The sequence below is a fragment of the Ananas comosus genome, linkage group 9 (assembly GCF_001540865.1).
Source record: "Ananas comosus cultivar F153 linkage group 9, ASM154086v1, whole genome shotgun sequence".
Classification (NCBI taxonomy): domain Eukaryota; kingdom Viridiplantae; phylum Streptophyta; class Magnoliopsida; order Poales; family Bromeliaceae; genus Ananas; species Ananas comosus.
The window spans coordinates 11539775-11564995 of NC_033629.1; the positions used below are offsets into that span (position 1 = coordinate 11539775).

The following is a 25221-nucleotide window of genomic DNA, read 5'->3' on the forward strand; positions in this document are numbered from 1 at the left end:
TAATAGATTCTTTCTGTTTACGTCAAATTGTACTATATAAGTTAGCATCAATGACTAGAATAGAAAAGTTGCTTCCTCAATACATCGATCCAATAGTACAGAATTAATGGCTTTTAGAAAAAAGAAAAAAAAAAAGAAGAAGATAATAACACAACCAAACAAGAGCTTTTACGCACATACGCATACTCTTAGTTCGAAATGGCCTTCAAATTTGGATCTAATCCGAAATGAAAATCTTATAGCTATTGTAGCTCTGAGTACATCGCTTAGAACGAGCCAAATGCAACAATCTCGAACTGAGACATGACGAGCAGTTAAAAAGATTAAAAGAAAAAATCCAAGCCTTCTGTGCAATTTATCGGGCCTCTAATTTTCGGGCCGACCCGATTCGACAAACCGAGCCGTGTTAATTGGTCCTGACCTCTTTTTTTTTTTTCCATTTTTCTTTCTTTTTTTAAAAATAAAGAATAGACCATCCAATTGTTCTCTTGCCAAATGAAAATTTTTTTGTCCTTAACAGACCCATAATATATATATATATATAGAGAGAGAGTAGGGCTAGAATACTTGTAAAAGTATCATGGGGGTGATACTCTATATATATATATATATATATATATATATATGTGGATTAATTGCATAAAGGTTTCTGAAAATATAGTGAATTACAATACTATCACTACAACAAAATCATCTTTTAACGGCAATTTAGTAGCGGCGATTATCGAACGGCCGTTAATTCTTTTTATAACTTATGTTTTAGCGGCAATTATTTTAAATAGCTGTTCATTTTATATTAAATATATTTATTTGACCAATATAATCCTAATCCTAAATCTAATTCGAACCCAACTCAGCCCGATTGGGCTCACACGAGCGTATCTCCCACCCTAACCCTATTTGCCCCCCACCCCATTCGCGCCCTCGATCGAGCTCTCCCCTCTCCTCCACCTCTTCCTCCTCTCTCCTCCTTCTCCTTCACCTCTCCGATCTCTCCTCCACGAGCTCCAAAGCCTCGCGTGCACCTCCACGCGCTCCTCAGCCTCGCCGCGGTGGGGATGCGGGGCCCTACCCTTGACGAGCTCCTCGCCGTGCTCGCCCCCGCGGGCGGTGCCGGCGCCACCGCGGACGACGTCGCTGCCCTTGCCGCCCACGTCGTCGGCCGCGTCCTCGCCGACGCCTCCGCCGCCGGTGGGCCCCTCGTCTCCTTCGCGAACGGGGTGTGGGTCGACGCCTCCCTCTCCCTCAAGGCCATGTTCGCGGAGATCACCGCCTCCACTTACAAGGCGGAGATCCAACCCGTCAATTTCCAAACCAAGGTTCGAATCCTCGCTCTATGATCTTTTTTTCTTTTTCTTTTTCTTTTTGTTGTTCGTTTATCGAGTTATTAGGTTCGAATTCTCGTTCTATCGAGTAATATATCATAATTTATATATAATCAAAGATATATTCAAAGTTCAAATTATTTAAAAACTAATACATATTTCTAATTAATAATTTATATGCACGATAAAAAGAGATCTGGCTGTTTTTTTTTCTCAAAAACAGATCAATTCATCAATTTATTGGTGAAATCACTGGTCTTAATGGATCAAATTGGGTTTTAAGCCTCAGATTTTCTAGGTTGAACCGAATTAGTTTGGGCATTGGATCAACAAGAGCGACTAACTGGTGCAAACCGAATTTTAAAATATTTTTAATAGGCCTATAGATATGATGAATTTACTCATTTCATGAGATCTGCATGTAGCTGAGTAAACCATTCTGATTCAATGTAAATATTTATTTTAGTTTCCACATGATTCAGTAGTATTTTTGCTTTACTACTCTTTTTCTCATCTCAAGTATGTAATGAACAAATATTAAGCTCCAATTCTTGTTTGATTATATATGTTTGTGAAACTCAGATCTATGCTGCGATTGACGCATAGTAAGAAAGGATCAGATCATGTTAAATTGTACAATTCAGATGGAAATTGTTATTTGATTCTACTCCATGGCAGAGGTGGTTGCTTGTCAAATTCATGTTCTAACATACCGATCACAGATCCTTGTTGTGTTCTTCTTTTTTATATAATTTTCGTATTTGTTTGTTCCTTTCCTATTAAGCTACCGCCGCAATTAATTTGCGCCAGTGATCCGTAGCTGTGTACGATCGGGGAAAAAATCATCACATGAATGTCATAATTTTTTTTTTCACAACAATTAATTGTACAACTATGGAGCCAACATGCAACCCACATGCCATTGCTATTGTTCTTGTCATCGTCATTTTCATTTTTTCTCTTTTTATTTTCTTTTTTTTATTTTTTGCCTTGTTTTCTTCTTCTGGTTCTGAGTAAGAGTTGGTTAAAAACCCGTGAAAAGGTTTATTTAGTATATAGTTATGAATCACTTTTTTTTTTGGTATTTGTTGAGTCACAAAAGCTTAAAAAAAAAATGGATTTTTTTCCTTTTTTAAAAAAATGTAAATGAAGTAAAATTTTTATTCTTTGGTGATGCTTTTTTGCTATTATTTTTCCTTTTTTTTGGTATTTGTTGAGTCACAAAAGCTTTCCATTTACATTTTTAATAGTTGACTCCAATAGTTATGGGTTACAGTACTGCTCTCTCATATTTGAACATCATATCTAACAATTTTACTTCATGAAAATAGAAAAGAATAAAAATTTTCTTATTTGTTTACTTTGTTAGTTATCTCAACATTTCCAGATTATATTCTAGAATGCTACTAGACTTTTCTTAGGGGAAAAAAAAACTATTCGAAGCAAATTAAATAAATGAATAAGATCTTGATCATTGATATATATCTACATTCTTAACACCTTACTGTGAGTCTATGACTAGTAAAATATTACTTGTAACACCTTAATTGGCCCATATAGATAGATTTCAATCAGTTAAAGCCGTGTGGTGAAGTCTTGTTTAAGTACTAGTGCTATAGAGTAATTCATACTTTGATTGCTTCTTTAGATGTGTCTTTTGCTTAGGTCTCAATTCTTGTGGATTGACTGAACTTCCATTGGCGACCTATATAGCTAATTGGTTACATGTTGGTCTACTTTTATAATCCAACATTGAGCATTTGTAAAACATTTTTTTTCATATTTATGTTTTCAACACCTGTTTTGGCGCTATAAGGCCCTTGTGTTTGATTTACGTGTATTTCCTTATTTATTTTTAATCTTCTGTACTTTATAACTTTTGTTACGTATAAAATTAGTTAAGATATCATGAGTTTCTTTTAATACATTTTTGCTAGTATTGTTCGTTTTTTTGCCACCCACCAAGCCCTTCCAATAAGTCACAATAATCAACCTTAAGGCACTTATATATATATTTGTCCGCAAGAAACACCATGAGCATCTCTAGTGACTCCGATACTCTAACCTTGTATTGGAGCTGATGATTACTATACTCTCTTGTTTGTACTGCATATTTTAAAGCTCTTGACTGNTATATATATATATATATATATATATATATATACTCTCAAAAGCACCAACCCTTTGACGCTTTTGAGTTTCTAGCCATTGGATCTACTCCTTGATTACTAATAACCTTTAGATCAAACGTTATTCCGCCTACCACCACCTACCACCATCATCTCAACCCTACATCTCTCCATCCAATGGCTAAAAACTCAAAAACACCAACTCCTTGGTGCTTTTGAGAGTATTCTAGCTCAACTCTCTCTTTCTCTCTCTATATATATATATATCAATCATGAAGAGTCAACAAATTATTGTGTAATTAGTGTAGTGATCCGCACGTTACGGTGGGTAGATACTATTAAAGTAAAAATTTGTAAAAAATAAAATATCAGTTTAGTACAAAAAATAGTAAATATAGTCTATATTATAGACAAATACTTTTTTAAAAAATAAAACTATAATGAAAAATAATCAATCGTTCCAACAAAATTATTCAATCTTGTTCAAAAGAAATCGTATATCATACAAATGGATGATTAAAATTATTTTTATAACACAATAATCAAATAAAATATTATATTGCAGTTGATATGACTAAAAAAACTCACAATAATATGCAAGATAATTTACAATATATATATATATATATATANTTCTCTAATTGAAAAGAAGGCTCAAAGTGAAGCTTCTGAAAGTGTAAGGGCATATTTACTTGGATGTTGTCCTCATAACTTGTAACGCTTGCTGCGCTCCTTGTTTTACATGTCTTCTTTCTGAACAATATTTGAGTGTTTCCTTTTAGTTCAATTTTTTTAGTTCAATTTTTTTAATCCTCTCTTTTCCATCCTAATACATGATTCAGGATTTCAAGTATGAGGAGAACTTCAAGGAAGCCCTTGCATTTGATCCGAATCAGAGCGCGCATAATGTACATCTTTACCTCGGTTTGTGCAAGGTTTTGGTTAAACTTGGTAGAGGAAAAGATGCTCTTGACAGTTGTGCAGAGGCACTGAACATTGATGGAGAGCTTGTTGAGGCCTTAGCACAGGTGACCTATTACTTTTCTAAAGGAATTCTTTACTCAGGAGATATCCGTTTTTCCTGGTTGTATTATATGGCAATTTTGTTTACTTTCCATGGCATCCAAAATTAGGTTATTTGACGACCCTACTGCTAATGTCCAGGAAATAGTCTGAACCTTTTGCTTTCTACCTAGATATCACTATATTTCCTAATCTATTGCCTATTGAATAGTAACTGCTCGATCTTTTTATTCTCCTTTTGTTCTAAGGCCCTGTACGTAAGAAACTCTAATATTAAATTTTATAACTTTTGAAGTGCGTGATGCAGACAACAGTGATACCCCCTCTCTAAGCTTGGATCCCTATCGGCGGCGGCGGCGGCGTCGTTGTCGTCGTCTCCGGCGGAGGAGCTCTCGGCGGCGGTGGAGGAGTGGCTGAGAAAGCTCTCGGTGGCGGCATCTAGGGTTCCGACGGAGCCGCAAGGATGAATTTCGCGTTTACGCTTGCGCTCACGAAGCAGAGAAGTTCCAGAACCTTCTCGAAGCCATCAAAGTATCCGATGTGAGATCCCTTTTGCCCCTTCTCCTCTCTCTCTCTCTCTCTTTTAGGATTGGATACGCAAACCCTTTTTAATTCGATCGTCATGATGATTACGCAGTTTAAACTTGATTAGTTATCCCAATTTCGATCGATTTAGGGCAAAATTCGCAAACTCTAGAAGCCAAGTTTTACTTCTCGCTTCATGGGAGACATCAACTTATTGCTAACTTAAAACTGTGGACATGAGAAAATCATAAAGATACTACTTGTATTGGATTGAAAAATTACTATGGGTATGATTATATAATTAGTGGGTAAAGTATAAGCGTAAGAAGAGCAAGATATCAATTAAATGTGATTTATAATGTGCTATTTTTTGCTGAAGTTTGATTGGTGGTCAATGTTGATGAGATTGTAAGATTGTAAGTGGTGAATTGGCTTTAAAACTATAGGCTTGAGTATACTTGTCTCAACTATTAAATCAGCTGAAGATTGTCCGGAATCAATTTATACTGGATTTGGGCAGTCTTTACGCAATTATGATCCAGCATGACGTCAAAATCGACTCATTAAAATCAAATAAACTCAATCAAGAATGATTTAACTGCGATTTCTTATATTGGAACTTAATTTGTAGTTGAACCTGTCTTTTCCTTTGAGAATAGACGCAATCGGCTTCCACTCTTGGTGCTGTATTCGCGCATTTAAAGGTTTTCATATGCTTTCCCTTTTCCTCTTTTTTCTTCCTATGACGGTGCTCGGACTTCTCCTTTCCTCTGTTTCTGTACTTTTCTCATATGAAAACCTTTAAATGCAGTAACTACATTGTCATTTTAGTTCACTTTGTTCTCTCGCTACATATCATATTTTTCTATGAATCACATTTTTTAAAGACAAAATTTTAGTGTACCTAAATGATAATTCAAGATATTGATGTCTTTTTTATGTATGTGAATGCCATTTTCGCGCTACATATCATGTATCTGTAGTTAATCTTGAAAAAGTGAAAAATGGCAGGGTTCTCAAAGCACTTACCAGGAAATTTCAGTTGCACAAAGATGTATCACTACTCTCAGTAGCTAAGATGTGTCCTCCAAATTTCACTGGTGCGGATATGTATGCACTATGTGCAGATGCTTGGTTTCATGCTGCAAAACTCAAGGTAGTACCTTAATCTACCCTTCAGAATAGTTTTTTTTAATTGTTCAGTGATTATTATCAGTTGCGAAGTGTATTTGACCCACAATCTGGTCATTAGACCAGCGCTAATGGCTTGTGAAAAGCCATTAAACTTGGTGTCATGACCAGAGTGCATCTCTAATCTACTATCATTTAATCCCTTTAAATACTTTCCTCTGTTTCAGGTTTCAAATCATTCCGCAGATTCTCCAAACTCTGAAGAAAAAAGCAATTCAGTTGTCGTTGAATTTGATGATTTTGTGAAGGTATACGATGCCCTGCTCTAACCATCTCTAAGGTACAACATGTGCAAATTGTTGAAAACAAATTGATCTTTCATAATATGCTAGCAGGTTTAACTCTTGTCGTCACTGACGTGTTGTTAATTAATAATTATTTAATGCATTTCGTAGGTATAGACATTTCGTAATATGCTCACTTGAAAAGATTTTTTTTTTGTTTAATGCATTTCGTAGTGCAGATACCAATTTTCACTTTGTTGGGTGGCAAACTTTTACTGAACTCTTAATTCAACTTAGGTCGCACTGTCTATATATTTTATTAGGTAACTTCATAATTTTTTGAATCAAGTCTAGATTTAGCCTATGGCCTGAAATCTTTTTTGCTGTTCTCATGTTCATTTTCAGATGTGCTTGTCTACTTAATTAAAGTGCTATTATTACAAAATGAAAAGAAAAGATAGACCAAATCAGTACAACCTAGCTTTTATATTTTTCAGAAATTTGATATGATGATTTTTATTTGGTAATTTCGGACACTGATTTTATAACTTTTTTTTTGTTGATCCAGAACAGCTGGAGCTGCGGAAATTGAAGTGGGAAGCAAGAATTTCAAACATGCGGTGTTTGTTATTTTTTAGCTACATTTTGAACAAGTATTTTTTGTTAGAACTTATGTTTGAAATTTAATTTGAATACTGAGATTGTAATTTGAGAGTTGAGACTATTTGTTATACAAATTATTAATGCTTTTTGGTTACTAATATTTTTTAATATTTCAATTCATTGTAGTATTTAGTTGTTAATCAAGTAGTTTAATATTAATTTAATTGCCGCTATAAGCTTTATTTACCAATCATTTAGTATGTTTTTTGCGACAATTATAATTAATTATAGCGGCATTTATAATAGTTGTTATTGTTTAGTATTTAGCGGCATTTATAATAGTTGTTATTGCATACTATTTAGCGGCATTTATAATAGTTGTTATTGTATAATATTTAGCGGTATTTCTAATGGTTGTTATTGCATACTATTTAGCGGCATTTATAATAGTCGTTATTGTATAATATTTAGCGGCATTTATTTATATTTTTACCAACCGCCGGAATAAATGCCGCTAAAACTTTTAGCGACCCTGCCAATAGCGGCAATTATTAAAATTGCCACAAAATATTTTAGCGGCAATTGTAATTGCCGCTAATTTAAAAAATAATCGCCGCTAAAACATAGTTTTGTTGTAGTGACGCATGGTGTTATATCTAGTCAAATTGATAGGGTAAAGAGATATACTAATTCATGTGATTACAGTTTGTTTTGTCCTTGTCCATATGTAGATTGGGACTTCACTACTAACAGAATAGTAACAAAACCTTTCCTGCGTAGATAAAAAATTGGTCATGTACACATGCAGATGATATTTTGGGCCTGCATCTTCCAATCTATGTGAAATCAAAAAGGTCGACGTCAAATGATCATTGAAGAAGAAATATTTCTGGGCAAATTCCACTTTTTTAAAGTTTTGAACTTTACGTTTTGTTCATTTATAATTAAGTCTTGCGAAACTTCGTCAAAAATTGATAGTAAGTAGAGCTTGTATCAATCTTAACTTTCAGTAGAAACAAATGGTCGTGGAGATAATGGTATAGGGACATATTGGTAATTATGAAAATCAAGGAGAAAATAAAAATTTCCTCAAAAGCCTGATTCGCTTGATTTGCATTTGGTTGATCTTGGGCTAAAACAAAACAACAGCAGGGCCTGCTACAAAAATATGAGCTAACTTAGCCCAACGCCACGTAACCTGACCGGGTTGGCCCTGATTTTTGTGGGCATAGTTGGGCGTTATTCTTTAAATGGGCCCATTTGGGCCTGCAATTTGTGTTCCTCTAGTTGGCTTGATCAGATCCATCCATATCGTACTTGTTGTTTAATCTACGATCATGGGACTTGAAACAAATTGAAGAAAAAAGAGGAGGAATTTAAAGAATATATAGTGTTACCAAACTAGTAACTAATGGCCCAAATATTTTTTTTTTTTGAGAAATNAAAAAAAAAAAAAAAAAAAAAAAAAAAAAACACGTGAGGGCGTCAGAGCCATGTAAACTAATGGCCCAAAATTTCCACGCAAGTTCATACTATCTCAATGGAAACAAAGAAGGAAAAACAAATACTGAGATTGAAAAAGTAATAGTTAACAACCACACTCAAAATTCAACCACAAATACCCAATATGGGAGAAAGCTACGTCTCTCTAATGCCTCAAATTCCGATTCACACACCGTATTCGACGGGACAACATATGCAAGTTAATGTGGTTGGTATTGCTCAACTTCAACGGGAAGCTTCAATTTTTAGTGGATTTGTAGTGCCAGCTAACGGGGGCAGGTTATGCTTACTCGAAATAGTAAATGCCTATTTTGCTTCCTGCGGTTCCAAATTTGATGTATTCGGAGCTCCGCTCTAGATGAGATAAAACGAGAGTGTAAAAAACTACATCAACAAAATTGTTTTTTAAAAAATTGTTCAATACTTTTAGTTCGTTGCAATTCGAACCGCAATCAATTTAATCCTAATAATAATACAAATATTATTTTTTAATAAATAATTTATTTTTATTGTAAACCGGTTCAGTGGCAGTTGGATTAAAATTTACGGGTCAATTTATACATGCCCCTCCAAATATAATTAATAATAAATATATTTTTACAAATTTCAACTTTCATATGTTCTATAAAAATTATAATATTTTCAAATATATTTTTCTGATTTGTTGCCGTTAAAAAATCGTTTATATTTTTAAATTTACCATCATAAATATGTCTCTTCAGAAGTCATAACGGTATAATATAAGATGGATAAAAATATCAAAAACTAATAAATATTAAGTATTTAATTTATGATTAATTAAAATTTTTTAATGGTAAAAATATATTTAAAAACATCTGAATTTTTATATAAATAATATATAAAAATTGGACTTTATAGATATATATTATTATTCATTATAAAATTAATCAAAATTTTAATCCTTCTCGACTGACAACAGGCGGTGGTACCCACATTTTAGCACGCGAATCCCACCGCGCCTGGGGCCGACGCCGATCCGCGTAATCCCCCCCTGACGAGTCAGATTAGCGGGTCTCCTTTGTCCTAATAGTGCACGAATTTAAAAGCTCTGGTTGTAGTGACGTGGGCCAATTTCCTTTCTTCGCACGCGGGCGTAGCCTGGATTTAGCTGTCTCCACGTGATCTAAGTAAAATGCTAAATCTGTGTACCCATATATAGTGGTGGCCAATTTGCATAAAAAATTCACTTATTTTGGGCTTTTGCAAAATCGGGACATCTTTTTGGCTTTTGCAGATTCGGTCCGCTTTTTCAGCAAACTGACCAAAATACCCTTATACCTTTTTCTCTTTCCTCTTTCTCTCTCCTCTTTTTTTCTCTCGTTCTTTTTTCTTTTTCTTCCCAGAGAACGGCGAAGATGTAGCGGAGGTGCCCTTATACATTTTTCTTTTCTTTTTTTTCTCTCGTTCTTTTTTTTCTTTCTCTTCCCAGAGAGCGGCGAAGACAGAACGGCGTCGCCGCCGGCGCCCCCACCTTCCTCGCCTTCGATTCCCCTAAGGCCGGGCTGTGACTTTTTTTTTTTTGCATTTTTCTTTTCTTTTCTTCTCTGACTCTCCTCCACAGTTTCCGACGACGGCGCCTCTCTCGCTCTTCCCTGCCCTTCCCGTCTCTCCTTCTCCCTCATTCTCTGCTGCCTCCGACGACGATGCATCTTCGCCGACACCGACGCCGACACCGTGGAGATCACTGCGGCGCTGCAGCCTCGGAGTGGGGGGTCTTTAGCGGCGTCGTCACCGACACCGTGGCTATTGACAGAGAGGGTGACCAAAAAAAAAAAACAGAAAAAAATAAAGATAAAAAATTATATAAAAAAAAGGATGAAGATGAAATTGTATCGTTAACTACAAAAAAATTACAAGTTGCACTACTTAAGATGTAAACTGNAAAATTATTTTTATAACACAATAATCAAATAAAATATTATATTGCAGTTGATATGACTAAAAAAACTCACAATAATATGCAAGATAATTTACAATATATATATATATATATATATATATATATATATAGAGTCCGGCTAATATGCTATTAATAGCACGAAGCACTTGGTGCTACCAAGTTTTCCACTGTTAGATTTATTCTTTTGATCATTTTCACTCGTTAGATCATACTATTCAACCAACCACCCAGTCAACTCTAGGGGGCCCACATCAGCCTAATCGCACATCTCTTAATCCAATGGCCAAAAATTTGGTAGCACCAATGACTTGGTGTCATTAATAGTATATTAGCCTAGTTCTCTCTCTCTCTCTCTCTCTCTCTCTCTATATATATATATATAGTTGAACTAGAATACTCTCAAAAGCACCAAGGGGGTAGTGCTTTTGAGTTTTTAACCATTGGATTGAGAGATGTAGGGTTGAGATCACTATATATATATAGTCCGGCTACTATACTCTTATGAGTATGATCGCCCTCGTACTCGTAAGTTATTTTCGGTGATAGAGCTTCCGAATCGACGATCCATACGATTAAACGTTATCTAGTGCATTTAAAACGTCTAATAATCAATTTTATAATTTTTCGACATCATTTACTTTACGATCAAAATGTCACAAAATTGACAATTTTTAACGGCTGTTATGGAATATTTGCTAGTTTAACGGTGTAAAAGAATCGAAATTGGTTGAATTTTTGATAGAAAATTCTATATATTCACTATATAGATAAAAATCAATAACTCCGATATTAAATTAAAGGATCCGATCATTCATTTTTAAGACGTCGTTCGATTTTGACCGTTCATTTTGCACCCGCTTGATGAACTTTATTATGATTTCAAAAAATTACGAAATTTATTTTTTAGAAATTTTAAATACTCTAGATCATATTTAACGGAGTGGATTATCGATGCGAAAATTCTATCATTAAAAATAACTTATGAGTATGAAGGGCTCTATACTCATAAGAGTATGGGCTCTATACTCATAAGAGTATAGTAGCCCTAAGGTAAAGAAAAGGGATAAAAAAAAAAACCTTTTTAGGCCTTAGTAAATCTAAAGAAAAGGAGAAAAAGTAAAAAGAAAAAAAAAAAAATGGCCCCACTCCGTTAAATTCCTAGCAAGTTTTCTTACATATTTGCACATAAAAACCATGTAAAAACGAAAAAGAGAAAAAAGAATCATGTAAAAAAAAAAGTTGAAAACAATTTAATAGAATTTTTCGGTGAATCTATTTTGAAGGCTTGTTTTGTTTATGTTTGTTAATACAGTTATTTTCTAAAGCCCAAAGTAATAAATTTGTTGATAATTGTACAGAAATTGTCAAGAAAATAATAGTTTACTGATATTTTTAAAAATAAAAATAGTATAAATTAGCAACTAAAAATAAATTTTAAATAATAGAAATTTATAAAGTTAACAATTGTTCAAAAGACTTATATTATTATAAAAATATATACAGTGTAGTAAACAGAAAAAAAAAAACTAATATATGGTGTAGGAGAATGTAATTAAGTCGATGCCGAAATAAAATCACAAAATAAAAAAAAAATGGTCTACTTATTAAAGACTTAAAAATAAAATTACAAATAACAAAATAAAAAATATAAATTAACAAAATAGTAAAGTGTAAATACGTTACAACATACGGTGGTAATTGAAAATTTTCCAATAAAAAGATAAAAACGCACGATGGATGGGGTAGTTTCAGCGATGACGTGGTACGAAAGTTAAGGCAACAATAATTTGTGGCTCAGTACAAATGTCAAAAAAATAAATAAATAAATAAATAACTAAATATGGTAATAAGAAAGGGTAAATTGCACTATAGCCCATAAATTTTTAATTCAAGTTTCATTTTAGTCCACAAACTTTTAAATGTCACACTCAAGATCTCGACTCTCAACAATATTTTTATTTTAAATATTATATTTTTAATAATATTTTGTTTTAGTATTTATTTTGTAATAAAGACTACTCCTCTCGGACTTCTAATTTAATAATCTAAAGTTTAATAATAAAATAATCGTAACACTAAAAATAGTAGGCTTGAGGACGAAGGGCTCTATACTCATAAGAGTATAGTAATCCTACACTCTATATACTCTTATGAGTACAGAGTCCATCATCCTCATAAGTTGTTTTTGATAATGGAGCTTTCGAATCGACGATCCATACTGTCAAAAATAATCTAGAGTATTTAAAACTTCTAGAAAATGATTTTCGTAATTTTTGAAATCATTATAAAGTTGGGGACCGATGGTGCAATTAAACATATTTGCGGACCCCACAAGCCCCCCAAAATAAGGAGGGATTTTTTTATAATATTAATTCTAAATTTAAATTTAAATTTAAAATTTAAAATTTTATTTTTGAAAACTAAAGTAAAAAATATGCAAAGTTTAGAGACCAAAATTGACATGCAAAAAAAACCAAGCAGGCGCTGACATGATAATTTTGTTAATTTTAACATATTTTTTAACGGTTGAGACGTAATCGCAATGAAATCAAGAGGATTAATAATTTGATTGAAAAAAAAAATATTAGTGACCAAAATAATAAAAAAAAAGTTCAAAAGTTGAGAGCCACTTGTACAATTAACCATTAATAAAAATATATGTGGGCCCCACAAGCTCCCCAAAATAAGGAGGGCCTTCTTTAGGGTTCATTTGTCATGTATTTTATAGAAAATAGTTAGATAAATAAATATTTTAATTTTAAGATTAATTCCAAATTAAATTCAAAATTTTGAATTTTTATTTTTGGGATTAAAGTGAAAAACACACAAAATTTAGGGATTAAAATTGACATGCAAAAGAGAGCAAAATAGGCGGTGACAGGATAATGTTGTTAATTCTAAAACCTCTTTTAACAACGCCATTGAAAATTTGATTGCAGAAAAAAAAAAAGATTAGGGACCAAAATAAAAAATAGTGGAAGATTGGGAACCAATGTGTAAGAGATTTGAAATTTTGATTGAAAAAAAAAATTAGGTACCAAAATAAAAAATAGTGGAAAGGTTGAGAACCAATATGCAATTAATTTTTTTAAAAATTGGATGTTAGCCTCACAACTCCCCAAAATAAAGGGAGGCCTCCAAAAGGGTTGGGGATTCATATATTTGATGATAATGTCGTTAATTCTAAAATCTTTTTTAATAGCGCCATTGAAAATTTGATTGCAAAAAAAAAAATAAGAGACCAAAATAAAAAATAGTAAAAATATTGGGGACCAATGTGTAAGAGATTTGAAAATTTGATTGTAGAAAAAAAAAAAATTAGAGATCAAAATAAAAAAAATTGGAAAGATTGAAAACCAATATGCAATTAATCCTTAAAAAAAGTGAATATGAGCCTAACAACTCTCCCAAAATAAAGGGAGGCCTCCAAAGGCATTGAGCATTCATGTATTTGATGATGATAGGCTATCTATTAACATATATGATTTCTCAATAATTTTGCTGATGTGGCACAACCACATTACTTTAGAAGTTCTTTTTTTAAAAAAAAACTCAGCCCATATTCTCTTGTCTTAACTCCCACCCCTTCATCTTCTCCTTGCAACGTATATCTTACCTTCCTCCTCTTTTAAGCATAAACTTTCACTCCTTAACATATATAATTTCTCAATAATCTTGCTGATGTGGTACAACCACATTACTTTAGAAGTTTTTTTTTTTAACTCAGCCCATGTTCTCTTGTCTTAACTCCCACCCCTTCATCTTCTCCTTGCAACGTATGTCTTACCTTCCTCCTCTTTTAAGCATAAACTTCCACCCCTCCATCTTCTTCTTGCAATAAATTGCAACGTATACCTTACCTTCCTCCTCTCTTAAGTATAAACTTCCACCCCTCCATCTTCTTCTTACAATAAATCTATTAATTTCACAAACTTCTATTAATTAATTAACATATATGATTTCTTCCCCTTGGCTTAACTCCCATCCCTCCATCTTCTCCTTGCAACGTATACCTTACCTTCCCTCTCTCTTAAGCATAAACTTCCATCCCTCCATCTTCTTCTTGCACCAAATCTATTAATTTTACAAACTTATTACTTTATCAAGTTAGAGCATATCAACATAACCAGAGTTAGCAACTTCCTAATAAAATATTTTTAAAGAGTTAATTTTATATTAGAGGACCGGAGGGCGATGGGAGATGCGGGGCTGGGAGGGCGGGGCGGCATCAAGGCTGAGGGTGGTGCTACTGCCGACAATGACTATGGCTACAGCGATCGCGTCCTCGGTGGTGGCGGTGCCCGTGGTGGTGATTTTATTTATTTATTTATTTACTTATTTATTTTGAGCTTTTTAGAATTTGATGGCTCTTTCCAACTAAAATTTTTGTGCTCAAAATATGATAAGAATTGGATCATTTTTTGGCCCCTTATTTGTAACTGGCAATAGTTATTTACGGACTGATTGGAGCTAAAAAATGAATAATTGGAATAACTAATTATATATATATTTTTAATTTGATATAAAATATATGTAAGATTCAAAATATATAAATATGAAAAAATATCAAGCTAGCCCAAATTGAATCGTGCTCTTCTCTTCCATTCTCTTTGTAGGTTCTGAGTATACGTCTAATTTTTCTTTAAGAAAAAAAAAATATTAGAAGCAATTTCTAAGACTGATCTGATGCAACGCCTCTAATTTTTATTTATTTTATAATGTAAATAGAGTATTTCATATAATTCACATTGACGTCTGTAGGTTTCCTAAGCCACAGAAGCTCAAACCCTTGAATCTGTAATTTCAAGTCAAGTATTTTATCCACCTATCCTAAGGTGTATTAGTAGCTCAATTAATTTGTTTAAAAATTAGATCGAAAGTGGTCACATTTCATGCTATAACTTTACCTTCTTGATATGATAAAATTCTTTTCATTGTGTCTACTTCAGTTAATAAATTACTTGCATTTTTTTAGGATACAGAAAAAAAAAAAAAGTATAAACCACCTCACCAAGAAAGCAACGAGTCAGGTAATGGTTTGTTGGAAATGCTATTACAGTAGTTATAGTAGCTTTGTGTTATTGTTGCTCTTTTACCAATTTGATTCTTGCTGATTATTTAAATTAATATTCTTTATTTTATAGTTAGAGTAATATTTTTTACATATTTAATAAATTGTATATTTTAGGTTTATTTTTTCAGGCTATCATCGATGATCAATATAATAAATAAAATAATTATTTCGATAATATTTATCCGCTGTATCGCGGGGGTAACTACACTAGTTCTAATATTATATTGCAAAATACAAAAAACAATTATAAGCTGTTAAAGGACAATGATCTTAATTATGCGTTTAACAAAGAGTATTGTTTCTATACTTGTTATTTTTCAATACCATTCATTTAATTCTATTTAACGATTCAGATTTAATTTTTTTTAAAATTATGATTTGCAATAGCAAGTCACTATGAAAGATATATCGGTTACCAGGTATCCCAAAAAGAAATATTTTGTACTGTTAATACATGAATAATTTAGTAATTTTTCCTCAAATATATTATCAAATTTCTCTTATCTCTTTGTTTTCTTTTTCTCTCTCTATCTTTATTCTTTTTCAACAGTAGAGATGTAAAGGGGCTCGTATTCGAGGAGGATGTTTAAAAACCTGAATCCGACTATTAAATCCAAAACCCGAACCCAAATCCAAATCCGACGAATTTTAGAAAATCATATCTACACCCGTATCCAACTTAAATCCGAAACCCGAACCCTAGCCTGAACCTGAAAATCCGAACTCGAAATATTATTCCTCTTTACAATATTTCAAAATATATTCCTAATCAATTACCCACATTCAATTTTTTAAAAAATAGCGATACAAAATTAATGTCTAAACTAGAAAAGTTTTAAAATTTTTTAAAACATATTAAATATGTTGAATTTAAATATTTATCCAAATTCAAATTTTTTTAAATTAGTGATACAAAATTAATATCTAAACTAGAGGAATACAAAAATTTCCTAAACATATTAAATACGTTGAATTTAAATATTTACCAATATTACTAGTTTTTTAAAATAATGATACAAAATTAATGTCTAAAATAAAAAAATTAAAATATATTAAATATGTTGAATTTAAGATTTTAGCATGTATAATTTTTATTTTAAGAATAAATTTGAATTATATCCAATATTCCTAATCAATTACTGTTGTGAGCCGAACGTCTGGATCCTTGACCTAGTCAAAGTCTCCCTCGAAAAGTAGTGTGCAGGGATGCGAAACGGTTATGAATAGTGACTCTCGAAGTTTGCGTCCTTCGGCTGGATCAAGCGATTTGGCTGACGAGGGATCGGATCAGCTGAGTTCAAAGACTCTACTGTAGATTCGGTTCCGCCAGATGAGCCGAATGTACAAACTACACAAAAAACTGAGAACGGCCGAGGAGCCGAATGGATGAAAACACAGCTATTGGTCAGCTTAAAGAGCTGAAAACCCTTAAATATATTGAAACTGGCTAGTGGAAAGAATACAGGGATCGAGTGTGCCTGGGAGCATACAGACTCGATTGATCTAACTTAGAAACTACTCTTAGGAAAAACAGTAAGTGCGAGAAAATAAAGGGTTACAAGTAGATTACTCCTAAGGAATGCGAGAAAAATGTGAAGAAAAATAAAGGTGGTCTTCTGTTCACGGAAAAAAGACCCTTTTTCTAAGGCGTTATTGGTCTATTTATAGATTGCCCTCACTAATCAGTTATTGCCTATCCATGATCGGTCATTACTCCTATTTTTTCGGACCACTTCCAGCCGATCGAAACTGTCTGCAACTGCTCGCGGTTGCTATAACTCCCCTTAAATCGCGCGGTTTAGGACTCTTCTGATGCTCCTAGTGCACGGCGAAATTGCTTCTAATTAATAAAGCTGAGTGGAGTACCGGCGTACCATATGTCCGCGTCTGATTGGCTCAACAATTACCACATTCAAATTTTTGTAAATAGTGATACAAAATTAATGCCTAAATTAGAAAAATTCAAAATTACAACATATTAAATACGTTGAATTTAAATAGTGGTGCAAAACATTACAACATATTAAATACGTGGAATTTTTTTTTTATCATTCAAATTTTTAAGTTTGTGATACAAAATTAATTAATATCTAAACTAGAAAAATTTAAAAGTTTCTTAAACAAATTAAATATGTTGAATTCGTTATTATCAACACTAAATTTGTGAAAGTAGTACTACAAAATTCCTCTTATTTAAATTTAAATATTAAATATTTAAATTCAACATATTTAAAAATATTACTATTTTTAAAATTTCTAAAATTTAAAAATACCTAAATAAAAAGAATTCTAAAATTTCTAAAATTAATGCTAAATTAGTGCAAAATTAATGCCTAAATTTGTGATATCAATCAAATCTTAAATTAATGCTTAAATTAGTGCAAAATTAATACTAAATTTGGGATACTAATCAAAACTTTCTTAAAATTTTGCCTAATTTAATTACAAAAATACTCTCAAATGAAAAACCTTTTAATCTGCTACATAATAAAATAACACTTTTAACCTTCATTAATCAAGGGTTAAGATTTTTTTATATTTTTTATAACATAAAGTACGGAATCATTTCTCTTTAACAAATTAATGCACAGTTCAATTCACGGGTTATGAAAGCATTTAGTGCGTTACATCTATGTCGCATACACTTTATTAATCAAACTAATTATAAACTGTATTAGTCATAATTAAGTCACAAAGTGTGTGATTTAAAACACCAAAGAGGTTCAGGTGTTTGTTTTCAGTCTAAATCAAGCAGATTTTTATGTTAAGTCTCAATCATCATGGTTGGAAATTTTACTATGTTTTCAATTAGATTGCTCCAACTAATTAATTCAGCATTGCATGTATCGTGCCATTTAGAATTAATAATACAAATCATATGAATTTTGTAAAAATAATGATAATTAATGCTTGTAATTTCAGTTGAGGAACTGCATTAAAGAAGCTTATCTAAAGTGGCTACAGTTTGTGCTTTAATTATTGGATTTTGATGCGTAGAGAAATAAAATCGTACAATTCTGAGTTTAAGTTTAACTTGATGTGTAACTTCTATCTAAATGGATCTTTAATATGATGTTTTAATACTAATTTTGACTTAAAAAGGATTAGCATTCAAATTCTCATTCCCTCGTGTGCTTTATGAAGGTAATTAATCGCCCTGTGATAGTGATATAACTTTTTTGTTTTATCACATGAAAGTGATCTTTAACATGAGCTACACTTGAATGTTAAATGAGAAAAACCACTCCAAAATCATGTTTAAATGGGAAAAACACTCCGAGATCATGTCTAAATGACAAAAATACTCTAAAAAATCTCAAAGTTCAAATGCTCTATGTCATTTTTACTGCATTGATCATCAAATCGGATGCTAAATCAATGAAAATAACTCTACAGCCCTATTTGAATTGTCGAAAACATGCAACAAATGAAGTTTTCAAAGTATGCAATTATTTAGAAAAATTAATTTGATTTTTAAATCAGAAAAGTGCTAGATGGTTCCATTGTTAGGATTAAATTAAACTATAAGATGGACTTCGACGTACCCTACTAATTATAATAACTTCTATTGTAATGAAGAAAAAAGAAACATAATTAATTAATGCTCCAATTATATTGTAGCTAGTTTAATTCATTAGTTAGGGTGTCATGATCAAATTAGATGGATATGCATGTGATGAATTAAATGGAGCATTTATAATCTATAATCTATCTATAACTCTATATTAATCCACAAAAAGAATCCATGTGGCAGCCCCACCTTCAAGGTTGGGTGTAGGCTCCATTTTCAAGTTTGCTCTTTCCGGCCTGTCATCTTTTTTTAACCGTTTTTTTTTCCCCATATAACAGTTTATCTTTCTCATCATGCGACCGTTTTTCTTCCACATACGTTGTGATTCTTCTTCTACTTTCTTCATTGGGGTTCTTTTTATTATCTTGTCTTTTTCAATGAAGATTGGTGGTGACTAATTGATCTGATGCCTTCTTCGGTACGATCTGAGTCGAGGGCGCCAATACCGTCCGCTCCTCCCTTTGTGTCAATCCCGATCTCCTCCGCCACACCACTATCCACGACCTCCTCTCTACACTCCACATCGCCGTCGTAAACGGTCGCGTCGAGGTCGGCTTCGTTTAATCGCTTCTTTCTCTCTTTTGTGATTTTTTTGTTACTTTTTTTTTGTTGGAGATGAAGGAGATGGGAGAATTTCCGAAGATGCAGAGAAAGAGAGAGGAGAAGAGTTGGCGGATATGGTGGGTGGTGTACTGGAACCTGTAGTCGAGAATGAGGATGAGGTTCCCGGCAATGTCGGTGGCAGTGGCGGCAACGCAGCGTCTTGCGATTGCGGCAGCATAGGACTCCACTATTAATAGGGGTTAGAGGTGAAGGTTAGCATTCCGGCGCGCCAATTGCCCCATCCATGATGCCTTCTTTATTTTTATTGATGAATACTTTTTATTTTTTATTGGTACGTAGCTTCTACAGTTTCCACCCGCTGTGAAGCACGGGTCTTTTCACTAGTTCTTGATTAAGTTGTTTTGTCTCAACCGGATGGAGACACACCACCACCCTCATTTATGCATTCATTGTCATCTAATTTTATTTATGCACACAAACTACTCCCTTTTCAATCATAAACTTATTAGGAAACTATGTAGTTGTGAAAAATGTATAAAGCTTGTGAGCTCATTAATGAACATGTACTTTTTTCTTGATTAAGGATTAGGAGAAAAAGACTGTTGGGGAAAAGTTGAGCTTGAGTGCTTTCCGGAATCACCGAGATTTTTTTTTATTTATGATTTTACTTTGTTTTTGATGATGAGACATCGATCTGAACAGATAATGACATCGTTAGATAACTATAGTTTACAATTCTATTTGTAGTAGTTAAGGGCTAAATTTCGTGATTTTTCATTACTTTTTTACCTTATGACTGGACGGTTTGAAAACGAATATATAGCTGAAAACGAAATTATCAAAAAGATGATGCGATTCTTAAACTTTATACCAGAAACTCTAGTTTTACTAATTAAACTTATAACTAGCTCATAAATGTCATCAAAATTGTTGATTTTGACATCTTTCAAACATTGAACACATTATGTTGAAAAAAATATAAAAATTAGGCTTCTAAATACTTCAAATTGTGCATATCATGCCTAATAATATTGATCATCAATTCAGATATATCTTTATCAAACTCAAAGTAATAGTATGGAAATTCCTATCCTTTCGGAAACACTACAACTCAACTTCTATGTGGGCAAGAAAGTATCACAGTGAATAGACATAAAAACTACTATATGACTACGCCACATGCAACAACTATATATGAAACAAAACAATTATAATCAATTAATGTAGCCTTAAACTGCCAACCCTAAAATTTGTCTGTGTTCATCATTACTTTAATTGTTGAGCCATACACTCCTATAAATAGGGAGGACTCTTCATGCTTCTATTGTAAAGCAACCCAAACTAGAATGTGCATGCACAACAAATAATACATTATATATATAGAATAGAGAAAATGGGGGAATGTTGTAAGAGGATCCCGTTGAGTGCTTCTTTTGGCCATAGAGAATACATTGTGCTATTTCAAGTGATGTTTCAGCTTGTTAGGATTTTAGGGTATACTTCGAATAATCGGACGAAGATTCCCGCTATATTCACGTTCGGCGATTCGATCATCGACCCAGGAAACAACAACCACCTTAAGACCTTGGCCAAGTGCAATTTCCCGCCCTATGGTAAGGATTTCATCGGGCACCAGCCGACCGGGAGGTTCTCGAATGGAAAGCTCGCAACTGATTTCCTCGGTACGTATACTTATGTGAGAACAAAAATGTGAGACGTATGTAATTTGATGTTAACTTTCGTTGTTTGACTCAGCTAAAGCTTTGAAAGGTGCTAATAGTCATTTTCGTATGATCTATAAAGATGTTTTTATTGAATGCTACGTAAATAAAGTTCACGATAATGACTATTAATTGTTAGTGCTTACCAAACTAAGAATGGAAAGCTCACTTCAACTTCATGCTTTCACTAAACAATGCTAAAAAATTTTCTCTTTTTTTTCTCCTTTTCTTTTAGCAAATTTAATTTTGGACTTCTCCTTCTTGAGCAAACACGATGCATGTACTTAAAATCTCATCAACAAATATACATCTCATGCGGAGTATGATAATATAAGTTGAGAAGGAATAAAGTGTTAATTATTAAAAGCTAAAAAATTTTAAGTCAAGCTTATTACATACTATGAGAGATTTATTAGAGACTTATTTGGTGACGAAGAGATAAAACCAAAAGAGTAAGCACTATCCTCGTAATGTGAGGAACAATAACTCACCTCATCCATATGTGTGTGTATATATAAATGTATATGACCATTTCTCTCTTTATTATGTAGGATATATTTATGCAAATATATCTCTTCATAAAGGATAAATTACGCAATATTGCATGCACATATGAGAGCCAAACTATAGGAAAATAATATTATTGTAGTCATTGGCCAAAACAAATGGGATTTTTGTAGTGTTATAACCTGTAATCTTGTGCTCACTTTGTACAATAGTTTAGAGGATAATGAGCTTAAGTTCATAAAATAATTACTTCAAATTTGAACTTAAGGATTTAATTACCATTCGTAACAAATGAGAAAATGCTATGCCCACATCATTCTACGCATACGCATACACGCACACATGCTCCCATAGAATAGTTAAACATCCTAGTATATATATATATATATCATTCTCTACTAGCTTAACCTCTTGGAGAATAACGGTCCTTTCATATAATTTTTAATAAATATTTTATATGCTTCAACATGGTGTCAGGATAAAAGGTACTGAGTTTAAATCGGACCAGAGGCCCTACGTCTCATTTAATTTTTCACATTCTTTAATGATCTGTCTAAAATGTGCCCTAATTTGAAATTTCCAGTTTCTGGATTTGGTATAAAGGAGTTGCTTCCTCCATATCTTTGGGTGCATCTCTCACCTGAAGATCTCCTCACTGGTGTTAGCTTTGCTTCTGGTGCATGTGGATATGACCCCCTCACCTCAGCTCTTTCGGTAATTATGCATTAACTTTTAATTACTCCCGTAACATTTTAATTCTGCTTGCTTTCCTTTTGGTTTTCCAAAGTTCTTAGAAAACTTTGTCAAATTACATTTAACTGTAGTAATTTATATTTGAAAAATAATAGAATATCGTATTTGTTTACAAAAGCATTGCATTTGTTCATCTATTTATTATCTTTCAGAATGTTATACTGACGATCGAGCACCTTGATTCTGATAAAATTTTCTAATAACTTCTTATAAATCCAAAAACACATAAATTTTTTATAGTACAGTAAAAAATTTATGAAGCTCAAGCGAACATTTTAAAATTTCCACATGACTTAAAGTAAAGTTTACATATCTTTACCTATTTATTATTTTCAGAATGTTATATCCATGACTGGGCAACTCCGACTGTTCGGAGAATATAAGGAAAGATTGAAGGCCATCGCAGGCGAGGAGAGGGCAGAATATATCGTCTCCGAGAGCCTGTACCTCGTCTCCACTGGAACTGACGACATCGTCAACACTTATTTTGCTACGCCGTTCAGAAACACACATTACGATATCCCTTCGTACGTCGACTTCCTCGTTTCTAAAGCTAAAGAGTTCCTCAGGGTAAATTTATTCCATGAACTTCCCGTAAAAGTTTACTCGGGTCACTGAACACCTGAACTTTAATTTATGTTAATCAATCCATCAAACTCCAAATCATTTTTGTGATCGAATAGTGATACAGCGGCTCATTCAGTACTGGTTGATTTAGCTGTCACGTCATCTCAAAATTACGCTTATTACTTAACTATCGCATCATTATGGCCAGATATATCATTTCAAACGTAATTAAAGAAAACTAGCCAAGTGGAACAGAAACAAAACTATAACTTTGTCATTAACTAATTGAAAATTTGTTGTTTCCCTTTTTTTTCTTAAAATCTCAGCAATTACGACAAATGGGTGCAAAGAAAATATGGTTTGGGGGAATACCCCCAATAGGATGTGTACCTTCACAAAGAACACTTGTAGGGGGGATTTTGAGAGAGTGTGAGCCCAGGCGTAATGAAGCAGCACAATTGTTCAACTCCAGGATGCAAAACACAATATCCGAGCTGGGAAATGAAGAGAGCTTTAGAGGAACAATTCTGGTCTACATTGACATCTACAACATCTTACTTGACCTCATCCAAAGACCTTATGCTTACGGTAAGTGCTTCTACTTAAACAAACAAGTGCTTGTTTGACCGTGCTTCTGCTTTTGCGTTCAGTAAAAGTCACTTGGGTAATAGTAAACTAAGTATGGTGGTTCTACTACAGCATAAAGAGAAATGAGCTTCTAAGCCTAGAAATTAAGTAGATATCTACTTTTGGTATGACCAACCAATCTGATCAAACCCCACATAATGAAGTATAAAAAAAGGTTATACTTTAGTCTTCCTATCTACAAATTCCTTTAAGGATTGCTAATATTCTGGTCACCCTCTGTGGCGTCCATATATAAACCAATCAAAATTTTACATACATGCCTACCAACATCTCAGCAACTATGACACCTCAAGGCTTAAGAATACTCTCACACCGGATAGTTATTGCTATGTGTGGGAGTATATAATTAAGTCTGAATAGTCTTAGACTCAATAACTAGGCTATAGCATTTTGGTCTAGTGGATTAGGCCCTATAAGTTATTGGGTTTGGAATACCTAATTAATCGAATCGTGGACTCAGTGATGGATGATTTACTGGGAAGCAGATCGTGACAGTTTGGTATCAGAGTGGATTGGCCACTCACATCGCCTAACAATCTTGGACTGTATATACGACTGTTGCGATTGAGTCCGATGAGGACTAGACTCAATAACTTAAAAGCACATTGAGCCTGACGAGAACATTAACGCTTGAAAAGGGTTAGCCTGAATATGCTAGACTTAATAACTAAATTTATTAGGTCTAGGGTATCCAGTAAATCAAGCCGTGAGCTCAGTAATAGGTGAACCCCTGGAAAGCAGATTGTGACAGCAATATGTAAGAACGGTATTTTAGAAACTTCACAAATATAAAGACCTTTTGACTCTATTTAATGGCACACGCCAATTTATATTTTATTTTTCTCTTTTTTCTTTTCAACTTTTTGGCTTGCATTGCAGGATTTGAGGAATCAACAAGAGGATGTTGCGGCACAGGATTAATTGAGGTCACATTCCTATGCAATAGTATTACTGCGACAACTTGTCCTGATGAGACCAAGTTCGTGTTCTGGGACAGCTTTCACCCAACTGAGAAAGCTTACAAGATCATCGCGGACTACATACTTAGCACATACACGCAAACCTTGTCTTAGATTGAGTCGAATGCGTCGAAAATTATTCCCCCGATCTCTTCCTTGCGCTATTTAGGCAGCAATTACATATATCTCTTGTCGTCGTTTTTCTCTTTTCTTTAGCATAAATTTTATGTAATGGAGTGTGACGGTGAGTATATGAAGGAGCGCTTGCAATCAGAACATCCACTTAATTTGTTCAGTAATAAAATTTAAGAATATAATAATAGATTCTTTCTGTTTACGTCAAATTGTACTATATAAGTTAGCATCAATGACTAGAATAGAAAAGTTGCTCCCTCAATACATCGATCCAATAG

General features: G+C 33.2%; 2 protein-coding genes across 2 annotated transcripts; both read left to right on the forward strand.

The window, feature by feature from the left end:
* LOC109714794 (serpin-Z7-like) lies at positions 51-7136 on the forward strand. The gene is made up of 5 exons (XM_020239500.1): positions 51-95; positions 858-1319; positions 6014-6158; positions 6361-6473; positions 6986-7136. Exons 1-3 carry the CDS (start codon positions 51-53, stop codon positions 6077-6079), a joined length of 573 nt encoding a protein of 190 aa, XP_020095089.1. The 3' UTR covers positions 6080-6158; positions 6361-6473; positions 6986-7136.
* LOC109715076 (GDSL esterase/lipase At5g42170-like) lies at positions 20815-25145 on the forward strand. The gene is made up of 5 exons (XM_020239874.1): positions 20815-21335; positions 22465-22595; positions 22971-23204; positions 23528-23789; positions 24729-25145. The coding sequence occupies exons 1-5, from the start codon at positions 21047-21049 to the stop codon at positions 24920-24922; spliced, it is 1110 nt and encodes a 369-aa protein (XP_020095463.1). The 5' UTR covers positions 20815-21046; the 3' UTR covers positions 24923-25145.

Coding starts and splice junctions, on each gene's coding strand:
- LOC109714794 (XM_020239500.1), top strand. CDS start 51: ATGACTAGAATAGAAAAGTTGCTTCCTCAATACATCGATCCAATA. Junction 96..857: donor CTCAATACATCGATCCAATA/GTACAGAATTAA, acceptor AACCCAACTCAG/CCCGATTGGGCTCACACGAG. Junction 1,320..6,013: donor CCGTCAATTTCCAAACCAAG/GTTCGAATCCTC, acceptor GAAAAATGGCAG/GGTTCTCAAAGCACTTACCA.
- LOC109715076 (XM_020239874.1), top strand. CDS start 21,047: ATGGGGGAATGTTGTAAGAGGATCCCGTTGAGTGCTTCTTTTGGCCAT. Junction 21,336..22,464: donor GCTCGCAACTGATTTCCTCG/GTACGTATACTT, acceptor TGAAATTTCCAG/TTTCTGGATTTGGTATAAAG. Junction 22,596..22,970: donor CCCTCACCTCAGCTCTTTCG/GTAATTATGCAT, acceptor TATTATTTTCAG/AATGTTATATCCATGACTGG.